This window comes from Crocodylus siamensis, chromosome 5 (genome assembly GCF_052110815.1).
Source record: "Crocodylus siamensis isolate JL-2025a chromosome 5, ASM5211081v1, whole genome shotgun sequence".
Lineage (NCBI taxonomy): Eukaryota > Metazoa > Chordata > Crocodylia > Crocodylidae > Crocodylus > Crocodylus siamensis.
In genome coordinates, this window is record NC_143399.1 from 29,488,999 (window position 1) to 29,506,498 (window position 17,500).

The window sequence follows — 17,500 nt, forward strand, 5'->3', positions numbered from 1 at the left end:
TGTTGAAACTGCTGTGTCCACCTTATTTATAAATTTGCAAGGCAATAATTAGCAATAAGAATGTGTGTTACAAAACTTCCCACGGTGCATGGCTTTGTCCTCCTAATAATCAGTAAACCTATGAGTTATGTACCGTGGAGTCCCAACAGGTAGAGCTAATGCTATATTTGGAGACACTGGGAAATAAGAAGCTTCATACCTCATGCCTTTCTTGCAGTCTTGGAAGTATAATTATTAATCCTGAAGCATTTTATTTTATTTTATTTAAATCTGTGCTAGTTTCATTTGATGTGTTATTTTCTCTTTTCAGTGTTTTACGTGCTCTACCTGCCGGAATCGCCTGGTCCCAGGAGACCGGTTTCACTACATCAATGGCAGTTTATTTTGTGAACATGATAGACCTACAGCTCTCATCAATGGCCATTTGAATTCACTTCAGAGCAATCCACTACTGCCAGACCAGAAGGTGAATACTCAACAATTACTAATAAGCTTTATTAGAGCTAAATGAAGATCAATTTCTTTTCAACCTAGTAGTGGACAGTCTCTCCCTCCCCCTTTCCTAAGAGGCATTTTAAATAACTGAATTTAACTTAGTTACAGGGTATGGGGAATTTTAAATTTGAAACTTCTATTAAGTCAGTTTGGTTTATTCTTATTTGATTTTCTGGTTCTGTCTGTACCGCTTTTGAATTCTATATATTATAGAATGGGGCACAAACCCCATCATAAGCTCTCTTAACAGAAGTGTTTCATTTTCTAATATTCAATTAAGGACCACAAAAGAGCAGGTTACTGTGGGAGGAAAATTTAGATCTGTAATTTATCGTAATAAGTGTCGTAGAAAAAGAAATTCTTGAATGAATAGAAAGTAGGGCTCATACCATCTAAAACTAACATACTTCCTCTAATTTTAACATACTTCCTTTATTTGAGTAGTTTAGGAAGCATACTATAATAGCCCTACAAATGAAGATTTGGGGTTTTTATTTTTGTTTTTGTGTGTTTTGTATCTCATAATTCACTCAGTATTATAAACCAGGGTTCTGTTCTCTTACCATTTTGTAATGCTTATAGCTCCACTAGAGGTTGTGTAACTCTGTGCTCTATCCATAGCATGGTAGTTCTTAGACCATAGCCAAATAAATACATAGAGTCTACATATCATAGCAGCAAAGGGGAAAATTCTGATCAACAGTTGTCCTATACTCTAGAACTGGGTAGTTTTAGATCTGTTTTAATCTCCTTAATAAGTCCTATAGCTATGCAAGTGAGTGCATTTTGATAACTGCTGTGCCTAATTTGTAACAATTACTGTCAACCTTCAGTTAAGAGACTGTTCATTCCACACTGGTCCAGAAGAGAGTGAATGTATGACTCTTGCACATAATTTTATTCACATCATATTTCATACTGATTATGTATTGATGACATTGATTCATTTACTCTTTACAGCGCCACTTGCATGGATATTAAATCTTATTGACCACAGATGAATTTTAATTTCAGATTGGTGATAGATTTTTCCATCAGCTCTGATAGTATATTTGACTTTTTCATCATTAACCCAGGCAATCACACAGCACTGAGTTATTGCATTGAAACAAAAAGTGCACACTTCAGTTGGTAATTCTTTATAGATTTACAATAGGACCTTCATTAATGTCTGTAAGGATCACAAAAATAACATTTATCTGAAATAAGAATTTGGATAACTTAAAAATAATGTCCAGAAACATTAGGCAAAATAGATCTTATAACACACATAAAGAATTTTAAACATTCTTTCTTGATGGGCAAATCTCTACCAGAAGATGTGAACTGGTTTTTAATTTTGACTAATTTTGAGTTGCATCACTATATAACAATAACCACACTTTCACTGCACAGTTTTACTGAATAATTTTCACATATACTTTCAGTTGCTTAGTGACATCTATTGCATCAAAATATGAACACTTTTATTTACTTAATTTGTTAATCAAGGTTGCTGGAAAGAATTTGGTGTGTAAAAGTCCTGATCACTTGTTCTGTATAACTATTTAATATTGACAGAATGTAAAGTCTTTTCAAGCAAGTACAAATACATTTAAGGATTTATACTGTTGTGAATTTTAATGAAACAAATCTATAATACAGACTAGCTAGCAGTGAATCTGTTAAATGAATGCTTGTAGATATTCCATTTCAAAATATAGGTAAAACAATTCATTTTTATACATTGTAGTAAAAACTTTACCATTTTGAGAAGAGTAGTTTATCCACTTGTCTTTCATGAATGTAAAGCTTAATGTAACTTCAAATAGGTGTCTAAATTGTCATTTAGGTTTATCAGTGTCTTACTACACCTGAGCAAATCATAACAATGATTTAGTTACAGTAATGACAGTAGACATGGTGAGGAATTCAGAAAAGAGAAGTAAAACTGAAACAGGCTTGTGTGTCAAAATTGTAGCTATCCTACTAGGAGTTAAAAATAGAGGAACATTTAATAAGAGGGTCTCATTAGCTCAATCACTGGCCAATAGCCATGTTGCTACAGTTTATGATGACCCAGGCAAAGAGAGAATTAGGAAGAGACCACAATTATGATCCTTTTTATAGTATCTTTCTTGCAAACAGTACAAGCCTCTTATGCCAGCTTTCACATGGGGAACTGGGAAGGAGTGTTAACTTTGAAAACTGAAATATATTTCAGGAAATGAGCTGGTGGCTTGGAAACTAAAGAGGCAGATGTCAAAAAGAAGTAACGTCAGATACTGTCCATGATTGTGGGTGGCTTTCTTTTTTTTCTTTGTATATGTACACATCGGAAATAATTTCCAGAAAGCTCTATGTTTAGGGGTTACTAATTAAAAACATGCTTTCACTTGAACAGTATTAATAATTACAATGCCCTTTATTAAGCATTAAGGACCAATCAGTCTTTGGCTATTTCTTTTTTCTAAAAATCCTAGGCATTGGAGATTATGGCCCAGCTGTTCATATCTTGTTTTTATTAGGAGGTTGAGGAGACAGTTTCCATCTTCTATCCTTTTCTTTGTTGTACTTCATGTAGTCATGTCTGACAGCTATGGACTCGCCTAATTACTGAGTTAGTCAATATAGTTCCCAAATGAAAGGCTAGAGTTCAGGCTAGTTTGGCATGAGCCTAGTAAGGTGAGCAGGCTAACTTATTCAAAAGGTTGCTCATCATTGAAAAAAGCACATATATAGTGGTATTGACTCTTCCTGCCTTTTACCTTCTTTAAGTTGTGTCCATAGCTTTCTAGTTATAACTCTTCATCACTTGATCTTAGCCAATATATGTTGATAAAACAATTTCAAGTCTTTAAGGGCTGCTATTTGCAAGTTAAGTTTAAATCCTTAGAGTGTTGGGTCGTAAAGTCTTGGGGGCCATGTTTAAAGTAAGGTGTGTTGTCCTATGTATACAAGATTTAGAGGCTGTACCTGACATGCTATTTCTGGTGGCCTGTGTTTTCACTGGTCTTTGCTTGCTTATGGTTTTCCATCTCCAAAAATGTGCAAATTTTTCATGGGCAGTGTTCAGAGTACTTGCTTATCTTCAGATCCTATACTTTTAAATAAAGAATGAGTTAGATTATGTCCTGCTATTCTATCTTTTAGACCAGATTTAACTCCCCCCTCCCCCGCAACTTCTAGTTTACATATCACTCACCAATTCCCTTGTAGTTACATAATTGGTGTTGTCTGTGTCCATACCAGAGGATATTTGATGCTCATTTATTAAATATGCTTGCTGGCTGCTCCCTAATCTTTGTTCTGGACAGACAAATTACCTTTCTCACACTGAGCTTCAGCTCTGGGGAATTAAACCTCCAAGCCTCCGCCACTTTAATTAGCTTGAAAGTGGGGGGTTGCAGTTACTAATAGACCTCAGGCTTTTAGTAACTTAGCAAAAGGGTGAAGAGAGAACTTCCCGGGAAGCTCAAAATGTCATTTAAAAACCATACAAATCTAATAATATATTATTTCATTTTGGTAATTGCAAACAGATTGTATTTGAAGACTGTGGATGATCACTTCTACCTTATCCATGAAAGTTAGATTTTTATCGAGTTAGGCACTTTTAATTATCACAATTCATTAACACCAGTGTGAAAGCACATGGTTGACTTCATATATTAAAATGTTTATGTAACATTAGCTAACATAGCAGATGAGGAATTTTAAATGGAGAGCAAAATCCTAAAAATATCTATATTTAGTCCTTGTGCTATGCAGTATATTAACCAAAGCTGCCTTGGGAGGATATTGGCTGTACTTCTTATTTGCTTTACTCACTATTTCTTCCAATTATAAGATCATATTACTAGCTGCTTCAAAGGCATGGCATAACATTTCATCCCTTTCAAAAGGGGCCCAGAAAACCACCTTATTCACAGCAGGACTTCTAGAAACTGTCTAAAAGTGTGCTTATAGTCACTGTTGTCTTCTAGTTTAAAAATTGCAGAAAATATTTGCTATTGGCTCTTCAGAGTTTGAACATTAGCACTATGATGAATAGCGTAGGAAGTCTTAATCAAGTCACAGTTGGCAAGTAATCTAATAAAAAAGAGATTAGTGAATAAGACAGTGGCGAAAGCAGTCATGTTGGTGTTTCATATCTCAAATTTAGTGTTTTTAGCTAAGATGCCCATTTTTATTTCTTACAGGTCTGCTAAAAGGTCAGAGTAATGCAGAATGTGTGCCTTCATCTCAAATTTTGTTCATCACAGATGGATCCCATGTCTCCAGTAGACAAGTCACCTTTGTAGCTAGCATCAATGCCAGCTCCATGCCATTGCACCTTCTTTATTCTTGATTGCCCTTTCCACATTTATTGGTGTATTAAAATGACTGAATATGAACATTAAGGACTCCATGAACCTGGGCTAATAGGAGACCGTAGAGAAAATGAAAAAAAGATCCACCAGAGGACATCTTTGGAGGAGGGTGGGTGGGAAAAATGACTAATGAAGCTAATTAAAAGAAGCATTGAAAACTGCTTCCTACCCTCATTAACAATTATCAGGGCACTGGCCGGAGTTTGTACCCTGTGTTTTACCTTAACAACATTCTATTTGCTCTTTGTATATTTAAGTGTTGTAAGGAAATGTGTTTCAATCAAACTGAACATGAGATAAAGGAAAGATGTGGCTTTTGTGATACTCTATCACAAACACTTTTATTGTATCTCTGTAAAATACAATGTATGTATGCATGTAAGTGTTTTTGTCCTAATGTTGCTACTTCCCATGGCAAAAAAAAAAAAGCAAAAAAGGAGGAAAAAAAAGGCTCATAGCAGCTACTGTGTAGAAACTTTCACCTACTTCTAATTTGCTGAATGAAGAAAAATCTTTTATTTGTGATATTTTCAGAGACATTTGCTCTAGTATGGTGTATTTAAATAATAAAAACTTAAAACGAAAACATTGAATTGAGTTTGGGTTTTAAAAGCTTTTGCTTTTTTACATAACGTTCTAAATCTTACTCTGAAACTCCACCTAATGTAACTGTTGTTTTAATTGTAAATAAACTATACAACTAGCTTTCTTTTTAGCTTTATACCAATAAGGAATCTGTCAAACTACTTAACCATGTCACTTTTGGCAGAAGTACAGAGTAATTCTTCAAAACGGCTATTTCTTTTAGGTTCAAAATATTAATTCTGAAAACAGCAAGTATATCACTGTAGTTCAGCCATGTTGTAATGAACCTTTGTTTTAAAAGTAACCATGGACTCCCTTCACGTAGTCTCTTCACAAGGAAAGACTATATACTTAAGTAAAATCAGGGGAAACGCAGCAAAGGGATTTGTGCTCTGTTAAACACTTTTGAAGTGGGTATTTTATAAGGAGATGCAGTCATTCATTCTGAATCTTAAGTGTTTGTAACAAATCAGGTTAGCTATAATAAGAAACTAAGTGTCTCTTCACCACTGGTGATCATAAGAGTAGAAGAAAACACCTTTTTCCTGGCTATTTTCTAGGCATCAATGCCATCCTGCGTGACTCTTTTTTTCTCTCTCTAATTTTGAAAAAAGAGAGGATACCCAAGACAAAATCTCTTTTTTATATTTGTCCCTCCCTCCTCCCAGTGCTGATTGGCTAATTGGAATAGAGCATCAGAAAACAATTTCTGTTAGGTTGTGAAAAGACAATGAAAATGAACCCATCATGCCCTAAACCAGAGCACTTACAACACATAGGTTTAGACCATGCCTTTGAAGAACAAATTAAACATTTCCAGACACCATAGTTTTTATCATAGACTAATAAATATGATGTATATTATTTATATTTGCCATTTTTATTTTATTATATCTGTTTTAAGGAAGTTATTTACCTTACCTGGTTACAAAGCAAGCCCTGATGAATTGTTTTTAGCGATGCTGGGTGATATCAACAGAAGTCAGCTTTTTGCGTATCTAAACAACCAGCAGCCAAATTCTCTTCCTATCTTTACTTCTTGACCTCTGGTATGTCTGAGGTCTGTTGGTTTTTGTTTTTTTTTTTCTCCTGCTTTTAACACTTCAGTGCTTGGAAAAATAAGATATTTCTTTGGGAGAAGAGAAGCTGGTTTACCATGTACTATTAGACTCAAAAGGCAAAGAAATGATTGTCTAAAGTGCTTGGTAATAAAAATCTTTCCTTTTTAAAGATGACTGGGATACTACCATTTTTTACAATCATAATTACGATTTTAAAAATGCTCTTAATGCTGGATTAAATAGCTTAAGTCTTTAGGTAGTACTGCAAATTGTGCTGCTTGAATTTCTTTGAAAAACTGCTGCAAGAATTCAAGTATTAGTGAGATTGTAGAATTTTTTTTTTTTTAATTCTTTGATATAAGCAGTCATGGTACAGCATTTAAATCTAACATGTACAGCTTTTCAGTGGTCCAGTATAACCTAGAAGTGCTAAGAAGATGGTTAATAACTTTTAGTAAGTTATATAGTATGGCATTTAGTGATGTAGAGGTTGAAGTTCATTAAAAGCTTTAAACAAACTATTATATGACTAGTTTGTAAAGCACAGCTACCTATTTAATAGCAAGCTTTAAAAGCATTTCTTAAGTTGCAGACCTATAAGATTACAAATGTCACTCATGTTAGCATAATCCACATGCAAGTGATGAAGCCTTTGCTTTGATGTGCTAAATTGGAGGAAGACTAATGGAGCTATGAATATACAATAGAACATATTTAAGTCATACTCTTGCTTTAGGTAAAACACTTTCTTGAAACCAGAGGCATTTCAGGCAACAAAACAGGTGTGGATAGTAGGCTCCTGGAAGCACTTAGATTTGTCCTTATATGAGAAATGACTTGTGTGTTGTGTGGGTTTCTTTCTTCTTTTTTAGTTATTCTTTCAGGATAAGGAAAAACATGCGCATGTTCATCTTCTATAACATGGATATGCTATACTGATACTGTGAAACGCATGTTCCATGTTTAGCATTTTTTAAAAGTCGTACAAATATGTCATCTAGTAAGAGCTGCTGCACTTCCAGAAATGAATGCAGTTACAAAAAAAAAAAAGAAAGGGAAATGCTACTAATCTGAAATCATCCTAGAGAACTCAGATAATATGTTCTGTTTATCTTGCATATAAATGTCTCAATCATATAAATTGTCACTCTTATTAATGAAACAATTTTGTAAAAAGATTGCCCTCTAAATGGGTTTAATGTTTTTACCTATCCAGCTGTCTAGTTATAAGATTTACTCATCCCGGCAGGCACTGGGACATTAAGCCTTTCCAAACCAAATTCTGTTTGCCACAAGATACTGTCTTTCCAGTTCTTCATGATTTATCTTTAAATATTTTAACAGGTTATATTTTAACAGGTTATGCAGTATCTTATGAAATATAAAATGAAAAGTTGCAAATGAAGCCTACAAAATTAAGTAACATCTTTAGAATATTAAATGCAGTGAGATGGTCTCCCATTTGACCTATTGGTTAATGCTGATAAAATTTGCATCAACTGTTTTTAGGCTAAATACAAAAAAATAAATTGTAATCTAAAACAATATAATATGAGTGTATATCCCTTACATTTATGGTTTTTAAAAAAGGATAATTTTAGTTTCAGATTAGATTATACTCTCCACTGTCCAAGAGTTGTATATCAGAGCCTGGCAAAGGGATGTATTTCTGTATTAGAAAGAGCTCTATTAAAATAAAATATAAGATTTGAGATTGGGGCATCCATTGGTGTGTGCTCTCTCACTATCTCTTCCTCCGCCTCCCCTCCCCCTCTTCCACCTTTTATGTACTTAACTGTGAAATTATCTGTAAGTGGTTGTGCTCTTGGGCAGGTTTCCCTACCTGAGACTACAGGACATGAAGTACCAGATAGCCACTGTTACTACTGATAGTTATTTTAGTTCCAGGTGCGTATCTATTGTCAGTCCAGCTAAGCCACAGAAAAGCTTTCTGCAATTAAATAGCAATTTGTTTCCATGAAACTGCAATTAAGGTATTACCAATCAGCCATTTTAGATTGGCAATGCTTTGAATGCATGTTAAACAGTGAGCTGCTCTCATTTTATCCCTGTAGAGTCTGAGCTATGAATAACAGTGAAGTGTAACATGCTCACTTATGTCCCTTGTCAAGTTGAAAGTATGAGTCCTCAATGAAGCACTCTTATCTCATTGTGAACATGCTGAGAGCAGTGACAAGTCAGGGCTGATCTTTGTAAGTTGAACTTGCAACTAAGAGTACCTAAAGTTATTACTGCTTTCTGTTCTTGTGTAAGCAGGGATGTGTGCATTTCCTACAGGAGATGTTTTCAACTTCAGATTGCTTCTGTTGAGAATGGAGTGCAAGTTGGGGGGCCTCAAGCCAATAATGTACTTCAGGTCCTGACTTGTTAGAGCTGTGTAAACAGGGCTACTGTATCTCCTTAATCGCAACTAATAAAAGGCTAGAACAAAACACAAGCAATTGTGTTTTTAAGTTGTTTTTAATAAAACCAGAAGTTTATCCACTATGGCCATTTACTGATGCACTCTTGTGATGGGTAATACTACCCAAAGCTCCCAAAAAATCATCCTGCCTGTGCACACTCTCTGTGTGCTCCTATTAAACTGTTACATTTCCAGAGAAATGTAGCTAGCCATGTTAATCTGAAGTTCAACAGAAGGCAGGACAGAATAGCACCTTAAACACCAATTTAAAGAGAAATGTGCTTTTGCATGCAATGGCTTAATAAGCTTATATCTGATGAAGTAAGCTACTGCTTATGAAAGTGTATGCTTCTCCAAGTTAGTTTATTTGGCATCACTGTCCATTGTTTCCAGAAAACTGCACAAATCCATCCCTTCCCAAGAACCCGCTGGCAAATGTGGTGAGTTCTGTGACCTGTCTTGGATTGATGCCTTGTTGACTTCAAAAGAAAAATGTGAAGTATGGTATAAATTTAAATACTGTTTTTAAGCCTCCAACAGAGTTAGTGGTATTGCCATCACTTAATTGTTGCTACTTTTTAGTAAAATTTGGAACGCTAGTTTTGGGCCCTGAGATTTGCAGGCTGGGGCTCCATACAGTATGGTTCTGTTGCCAGTAGGAATGATGTTGCAACCACTGTGCTTGTAAGATAAGAGCCATTTTATTCTGAGCTGTATTTTTGGCTGCCTCAAAAATGTTCATTGGAGGTTGAACTGTTTTAAGCTCTGATCCTATACTGCGATCCATGTGAGTAGGTGGTTGTACCTGTAGGTTGTGAGTCTAAGCACGAGAATTGCATCCTGTGGGGACAAAACAACCTCATGTTTAGTATTTTACCTGTAAATATTTTAGTAGAAGAGTTTTTAAGCATCAGTTTTATTGAGTCCTTAGAAAAGTCTCTGAGCTACGTACAGTGATACAGTGCAGTGGATGCAGCAATGGCCTGGAAATCAAGAAACAGTGGCTCTATCCTTTGTTTTACTGTTGCTCTACTGTGTGATGTTGGCCATATTCTCTCTCCTCTCTGTGTCTCCTTCTAATCGTTTACTTGTCTTTTAAGTGTTTATACTGTGCCTGGCTCAGCAGAGCCCTGATCTCTCTTGGGGCCTACAGATGCTATGGAAGTACAAAATAATAATTTGAAGCTATTTAGTGAAATGAAGAGTTGCATATAACGTGCCCCATTGCTCTTTACTTATTACTGAGACCACATTAAGGGCCCAAGCTTCCAGTAACTTAGGGTGCGGGCAGCGGAGTCCCCCAGGGCTCGGTCCTTGGGCCGGTGCTGTTCAACATCTTCATTAGCAACCTGGACGAGGGTGTGGAGAGCACCCTGTTCAAGTTTGCTGATGACACCAAGCTGTGGGGTAAAGTGAGTACACCAGCAGGCAGGGACCGCATCCAGGCAGACCTGGATAGGTTGGAGAAGTGGGCAGATCTGAACAGGATGCGGTTCAACAAGGACAAGTGCAGGGTGCTGCACCTGGGGAGAGGGAACCAGCATTATGGTTATAGGTTAGGGGCTGACCCTCTCAGCAGCACAGAGGCAGAGAGGAATCTCAGAGTCAGGATTGACTCCAGGATGAATATGAGTCGCCCATGCGACGAAGCAATAGGCAGAGCCGACCGCACCCTGTCATGCATCAACAGGGGCATCACTAACAGGTCCAGAGAGGTCTTGCTGCCCCTCTGTGTGGCGCTGGTCAGGCCACAGCTGGAGTCCTGTGTCCGGTTCTGGGCGCCGCACTTCAAGAGGGATGTGGAGACCCTGGAGAGGGTCCAGAGGAGGCCACTCGTATGGTCGGGGGCCTCCGTGGCCAGCCCTGTGAGGAGAGGCTGAGGGACCTGAATCTCTTCAGTCTCCGCAAGAGGAGACTGAGGGTGTTTTGTGGCTGCCTACAACCTTATTGGGGCCACCAGCAGGGACTTGGGGGAAGTCTGTTCACCAGGGCCCCCCTTGGAGTCACCAGGAACAATGGCCACAAGCTGAGGGGGGTAGGTTTAGGTTAGATATTAGGAAGAACTACTTCACTGTAAGGGTGGCCAGAGCCTGGAACAGGCTCCCCAGAGAGGTGGTGCTCTCACCTTCCCTGGAAATCTTCAAGAGGAGACTGGGTAGGCACCTGGCTGGGGTCTTATGACCCCTGTCACCCCCAGTGCTCCTTCCTGCCCATGGCGGGGGGTCGGACTCGATGATCTGTCTAGGTCCCTTCCCACTCAGTGATTCTGTGATTCTATGATTTCAGCACAAGTTGTCTTGTTAACTTTACTGGGCTGACTCATGAGTAAAATTGCTCAGGTGCTTAAATTTCTGTTAGAATTAGTCCTAAGTGCCAGACAGTTCAAAATAGCTCAGCACCCACAATTGTGAGGGATAGGTTTTCAAAGTTGCTCTGCTCTGTGCGCTGATGGCAACAGCTGCAATCTAAGTGCTTTTGAACATGTGACTCAGCTCTTCTGCAACCCACCATTCTGGCCACTCTTATTTTCAAGTATTTACTACCTTCTCTCAAAATCAAGTTGTTTCACACATGACGAATGCTTGGCTTTACTGAAACATATGTCCTTGGTGAGCTTGAAAATCACCAAGGGAGGCTACTCATCCTAATAAAAGTTACTTGTGTATAGGAAGGTAGGATTACACCATACATGTACAGAGGTTGTAATGCCAGACTGCAGCAGAGTAAATAGTGAAAGCTCAATCCTATTTGGTGCTGTGCAGGCTCTCTGCTCCAATGAGACATAAGTATGCTCTGCAGCCCAAAGCAGGCTGTGTGTAGGATTTGGTTGTAAGCACACAGATCAGATTTCTCAGCACCAGAGGTACTAATGATTGTTTCTAAGGTTGTTAAAACACATAGTTAATTACATTTTGAAATATCCATATAGTTCTTCCTCTTAGGTGATCTGACAAGCAAATTTCTTACTAACAACTGTAGTTCACCTTAACCTCTCAGAATAACCATCAGTTTAATTGAATTTACACCGGATATTTTGTGGAGTTACGTTGAGACAGCAGATTTTATACTCATTCTTGAAAGGCAAGAGATTGCCCTAAGTTTGTGGGAAACTTTGATTACTTAAGGAAAAATAAATGAATGTGGCAAATACTAACTTTACACCTGACTTCAATTTCTTTGAGAAACACTGGGTGTGTCCACTAAGAAAAAAAATCCAAGCCTACCAGCCAGCAACTAATAGTAAATGGAGTGTTACTTACAATGTCTTAATGTACTGTAAAATCCTCAGATGTTAATTGAAAACAAAGGACAAGTTAAGGAATTTTTAGGAATATTTCTTCAAAAAATATGTTTCCATAACCTAATCCAAATACCCCAAAAAGGACTGATATACCCTGAAGTAGCCCAACATAATCTAATGTCTATCATACTTGTATAATGAACTGGCCAGTTAGGTAATTATATAGGCAATATTAGTACTTTTCATACAAAATACTGGAAGACTTCAAGTTCTTACAATAAAGAATATCCTTGAGTTACTGAAGTTAATATATCACATTGGATTGTGACCCTACAGCAATCATTCTGACAGTGTAGCTGGTATATTTGTGCTTATGCCATATTTTAAAATTATTATTCTTGCTTCATCAGTTAGTCTTTTTAGATGGCTTGAAAAAAAAACCCATATTGCAAATGAGCTACTATTCTTATTTGTTGTTTTAAGAAGGGTAAGCACTGAAGTATTCAAATGGAACAGATTATACCTTTAATTACATCCAAACAGGATGCTGAGCTGATTTTTCTATTTTCTATTTAATTGCTATAGTTCAAAAATATATTGAAAATTTGTAGATGAATTATCTAAGCATAACCTTATGGCTGCTGTGTTTACTAAAGATACCAGCAAACAAACAAACCTCAAAATGAATTTTTAAGGGAAAATTTCCACTCCCTTTTTAGAAAGCATCTGAAAAAATCCCATCTTTTTCAATCACAGCCTTTGTGCAAAGGTTAAGTCTTTTTTTATAAGAGCCTCTGTGGACCCTTAGCAACTATCGTATTACATTATTATATGATTATGCATCTCCCAGCCTGTTAGGCCCCAATCCTGATTGTGGCCTCTATGATCTACCATATGGGAGGCAAAGAGGGGTTAGTTCCAAAACACTGATAATCAATGTGTATGTTGTACTATTACAGCCCAACAAATCTTTATGTAGAGAATGAGAATAATGAAAGAAAACACAATTCCATCATTTCTTAAACTAAATATATTTCAATTTTGTTTGCTTGTGCATTCATATACATCACTCACTGTATATATTTAGAATTTGCAATATGACATTACAGCCAGCGATAAATCCTGCACACTTACTATACATGTGTTATTTGCTGCAACATTAAGCTCAGTAAGAATTTTATATGTAACTTGTACCAAAACTACATCTATTGTACAATTGATGTGCAGTTGTAAACAAGAGCATAACTTCCCTATTCAGCACAGAGAAGGTGGCAGCTTGTATGGCAATGCTTTTGTAAACAACTGCAGACTTTCACAAGAATAAGCCAGTTAATTACATTTTTAATGATGTTTTTCAAAAGGCTTCTTTAAAAAAAATCCATGGCCTGCACTGTATGAAGAAATGCCAAAGAGGAAAAATGGTACGTGTTACATGTTGTTTTTTTTCCCTTAAATTGTCCACATACAGTGGTTTTTATAGCCATGCCATAGATTCAGAAGAAGATGAAACAGGCTCAACCCACTTAATGGTTTTTATGGATTATTTTATTTTATTACTTTCAATAGGGTTAAGTCTGTGCTACCCATTCAGAGTGCTGATATGGTGCATAGCAAAGCTCAAGATAGGCCCTTAAATACTCAAAGCTTATGCAAGGCCATGACATGAGTAGGTTTTAGACATTAGCTGTGTTGGCAGTTCTGAGGCACTGATGTGATGCAGCCTTGCCGACACTTCACAGGTAATGTGGGGAGATCCAGTGTGAAATTGAAATAGCAGGAGTAAAAGCAGTACACAACTTTTATAGATGACGTTCCAGAGGGAGATGCATTGGGCTAGATGTATTAATCCCATAATAATTTGACATATAATCAGAGCATTGCTGCAGAGATGGGGAGGAAGGAAGGGAGGTAGAGGTGTCAGGTTTGAGTTTACAGGCGTTCCCAATTCATTAAGAAATGAATCAATTAGGCAAAGAAATGGGTATGATTTCCGAAGGGCCGGGAATTTGAAATGGGTTTGGGACATTCTGGAACTTATAGATGGTGCTTTTTAGTCATAAAGAGGTTGCTGTAATTCAGCAGCCATCTATTTCAGTAGATGATTGTGTTTCATCCTGTTAGAACTAGTAAAAAGTATTATAATATGGTGAGAGAATGAGAGAGAGAGACAGAGAGAGAGGAAAAAAAATCTGCCAGGATTTTGGTAACTTAAGAGCTAGGTAGAGTCATTGCAGTGAGCCATGTAGATAGGTATATGTTCAACAAAAGTTTTATTTTATGTTTTCTAGAGTGATGATTTTACTAGCGCACACATGGGTTGAACAGCCTATGGGACCCCTTTTTTGCAGACAGTTGCCATGGTAATTAACTCATTCCTATTAATTTTTGCCATCTCTGAACAGATCAGTGACATATTGAAAGCTGAAAAAAAGAACTGGAAATATTGCATTTGGGGCTGGCCGTTCCTGTGTTTTTTGATGAATGTAGTGCTTGTATACAGAGCAAGGAACATCCTCAGACAGGTAGTTTACCCACACCCACAGGCATTCAGAGGTATAAGGCAGTATGCCCTAATATTTAAATAGAATTCATTATTTTTTAATTACCGCACAGTACAGTTACTAAAGAGTACAATAGGACTCCATGAGAACCCATGGTTATTCAAACTGTTGTGCTAAGATTGCTCAACAGTACAATAAGAGCTTGTTTAATCAATGGTTTGTTGTTTGGCCAAGAAATAATACTGAAGACTTTCATAATTGAGTTGGGAACACTAAAATCATTATAATAAAATTAATTCCTTCTCTCCTCCTATTTGCATTGATATGACTATGTTGAAAGCATGAGTAAGGTCTGCTCTTCACATATAAAGTAGACACAAGCTGGGAAATTTCAGCCTAAACTTAGAAGCTGGTGATTTCACTGTGTCCTTAGCTTGGACATGTCTCCTTTTCTGGACATTCTTTCCATAATGAGAGTCTAAATATTCATCGACCCTCTTTAACTACTGATAAAGTGCTGCCTATATGTAATATTATTGTGTTTACAAATGGACTGAGTCTGCCACTGTTACACGTTTTAAGTAGTGCTTTACTCTCTGAGTAGTGCTATTGATTTCCTAATGCATCTCCTCAGGGAATCAAGGAGGGTAAAGACAACAAAACTGAGCCCTAGGTTTTTTTGGATGTTTGCTCTTTGAAAGTGTTTAAACTTTTCAAAAGGGTTAGAACAACTGTAGCCATAGAGAGGACAATTTAGTACTATTGCAGCATATTTTTTTCATTTTTTTCCAAATCTTTGGCTAGAACAGATTTTAGCCCCACATGACCCACTTTTCTGCATGTTATTGTGGGCTAGGAAAAAAGTCATTTCTGAAAATGCTTAGCTAGAGCTATGAAGGAGGTCACTACTCTATACTCTATACTCAAAGGTTCTATACTCAAAGGTATAGAAAACCTCTGTTTCCTGACAGGTCTAGGTGAGATGCACAGAAATGCTCACGTTTAGAGTGACCCGCAGTTCGTTTTCCTATTAGACAAAGGGATTTTTTTAAGCACCATCCTAGGGGTTGCAATCTTGTTGGCTACAATTTGGTAGAATGGACTTTTCAGTCTTCATTGGGAATTTCTTGGTTTTTATTGAGGCTATATAGAGCCTCCAAATGACTGTTTTTCTGCATTTAGCTTCCTTTTTTAACGTCACTTTTGCCCAGCTTTGTGTCTACAGTGGAGACATTTTGAGCTTGTAAGAGTTGTATGGACTTGGTTTGGGGCAGTTCAAAGTGGTCTGACCTGTTTTTACTGAATCAGTCTCAGTGCACATAGAAGTTGGGCTGGGCTACCATACCCCAGGGCTACACAACTCCCTCTAACTTCTTTAGAGACAATTTAGCTGAACCAGTGTTAAAAACAGTCAGAAATATCCGCAGTGTAAACAGGGCAGAGACTGCAGACATATCTTTATATAGGACTAAACACACTGTGCTGTAAATATAGACAAACACTTACATCCTTAAAATCCCTTTTCATGGCAGTCAGGTAAATACCACTGGGCCTTATTTTTCCCTTTCTCCTTTTGCTGGTGCCTGTGACAGACTTTGTTCTCTCCTGAGGGACATCCCTCCTGCTCCCCTGTAGGGTGAAACCTGAATGATGATTTAGGCTAGGAGTGATTTGGTACTGAGTACCAGCTGCAATCCCCAGCATGTTCCCCTGCAGATTTCCAATAGTATAGATTTCATAGACATTAGGGCTCAGAAGATCATCGAGTCCAGCCCCACCCCAGAGGGCAGGAAGTCCGCTGGGGTCATAGGATCCCAGCAAGATAAGCATCCAATTTACTCTTGAAGGTGTTCAATGTAGGTGGTTGAACCACCTCCAACGGCAGGCTGTTCCAGACCTTGGGGGCTCGGACAGTAAAGAAATTCTTCCTTATGTCCAGCCTGAAATGGACATAAGGAAGTTTATAACCGTTCAACCTCGTCATCCCTTGGGGCGCTGTGGTGAGCAAACGCTCCCCCAGATCCTGGTGTTCACCCCTGATAAACTTATAGGTGGCCATCAGATCACCCCTGAGCCTGCGCTTTTCCAGGCTAAAGAGTCCCATGGCTCTCAGCCTGTCATCGTAAAGTCTGTTTTCCTGACCTCTGATCATGCGCGTGGCTCTCCTCTGGACTCTCTCAAGCTTCTCCACATCCTTTTTGAATTGTGGAGCCTAAAACTGGACGCAGTACTCCAGCTGCGGCCTCACCAAGGCCAGGTACAAGGGGAGAATGATGTAATACCCTTCCTTTAAATATCACTAACTTTTAGAGATCCTTCATGATACCTATTGCACAGTGGGGGAGAGGAGGAGGAAAGGCAGTCAATGGCAATTAGACTGCTTTATGTGGCTGTGAAAGCCAGCACGGGAGTGAGGAGGAGTAATGTGGAGGCTGTGGAGGCACAAGGATGGGAAGAGAATACCTTGCAGAGCTATGGTCTCCAGTTCTGGAGCTTTGTATTCTCTGAAGCATCTTATTCCTCTTTCCTGTGAGGGGAGCACATGAGGAAATGCTGTGAAGAAAACCTTGTCCCTTGCCTGCAATGCTTTTCCGGGGAGGGTATAATGATGCCCATTATTATTTCCTCTTATTCAGTCTGATAGTATGACTCTAGTGGCAGAGAATATGCTTGAAAGAAGGGTACTGTATGTAGTAGCTCAAACTGTCCAGAGACTTTCTTCTTGTGTGTACTGTCAGCTAATGTGGCCCCAAAAATAATGCTGTTGGCTGAAGAAGGGTGTAATTAGGATTGGGTAACTTTTAGCAACTTGACTTGACTTTCCTGCTTTGTGTCAAGGG

At 37.9% G+C, this 17,500-nt stretch overlaps 1 protein-coding gene across 4 annotated transcripts in view; it reads left to right on the top strand.

Moving 5' to 3' along the window:
* LMO4 (LIM domain only 4) overlaps nt 1-17,500 on the top strand; it is an 85,139-nt gene that overhangs the window by 9,417 nt on the left and 58,222 nt on the right. For 2 of the 4 annotated variants that reach the window (XM_090049514.1, XM_090049515.1), the window contains exon 4: nt 311-526. In XM_090049514.1, coding sequence (XP_089905640.1) covers nt 311-511 — 201 coding nt within the window. In that variant the 3' untranslated portion in view covers nt 512-526. Of the gene's footprint in view, nt 1-310; nt 527-4,676; nt 8,206-17,500 lie in introns of those variants that run through there. The other 2 variants (XM_090049516.1, XM_090049517.1) reach the window with 2 other exon arrangements.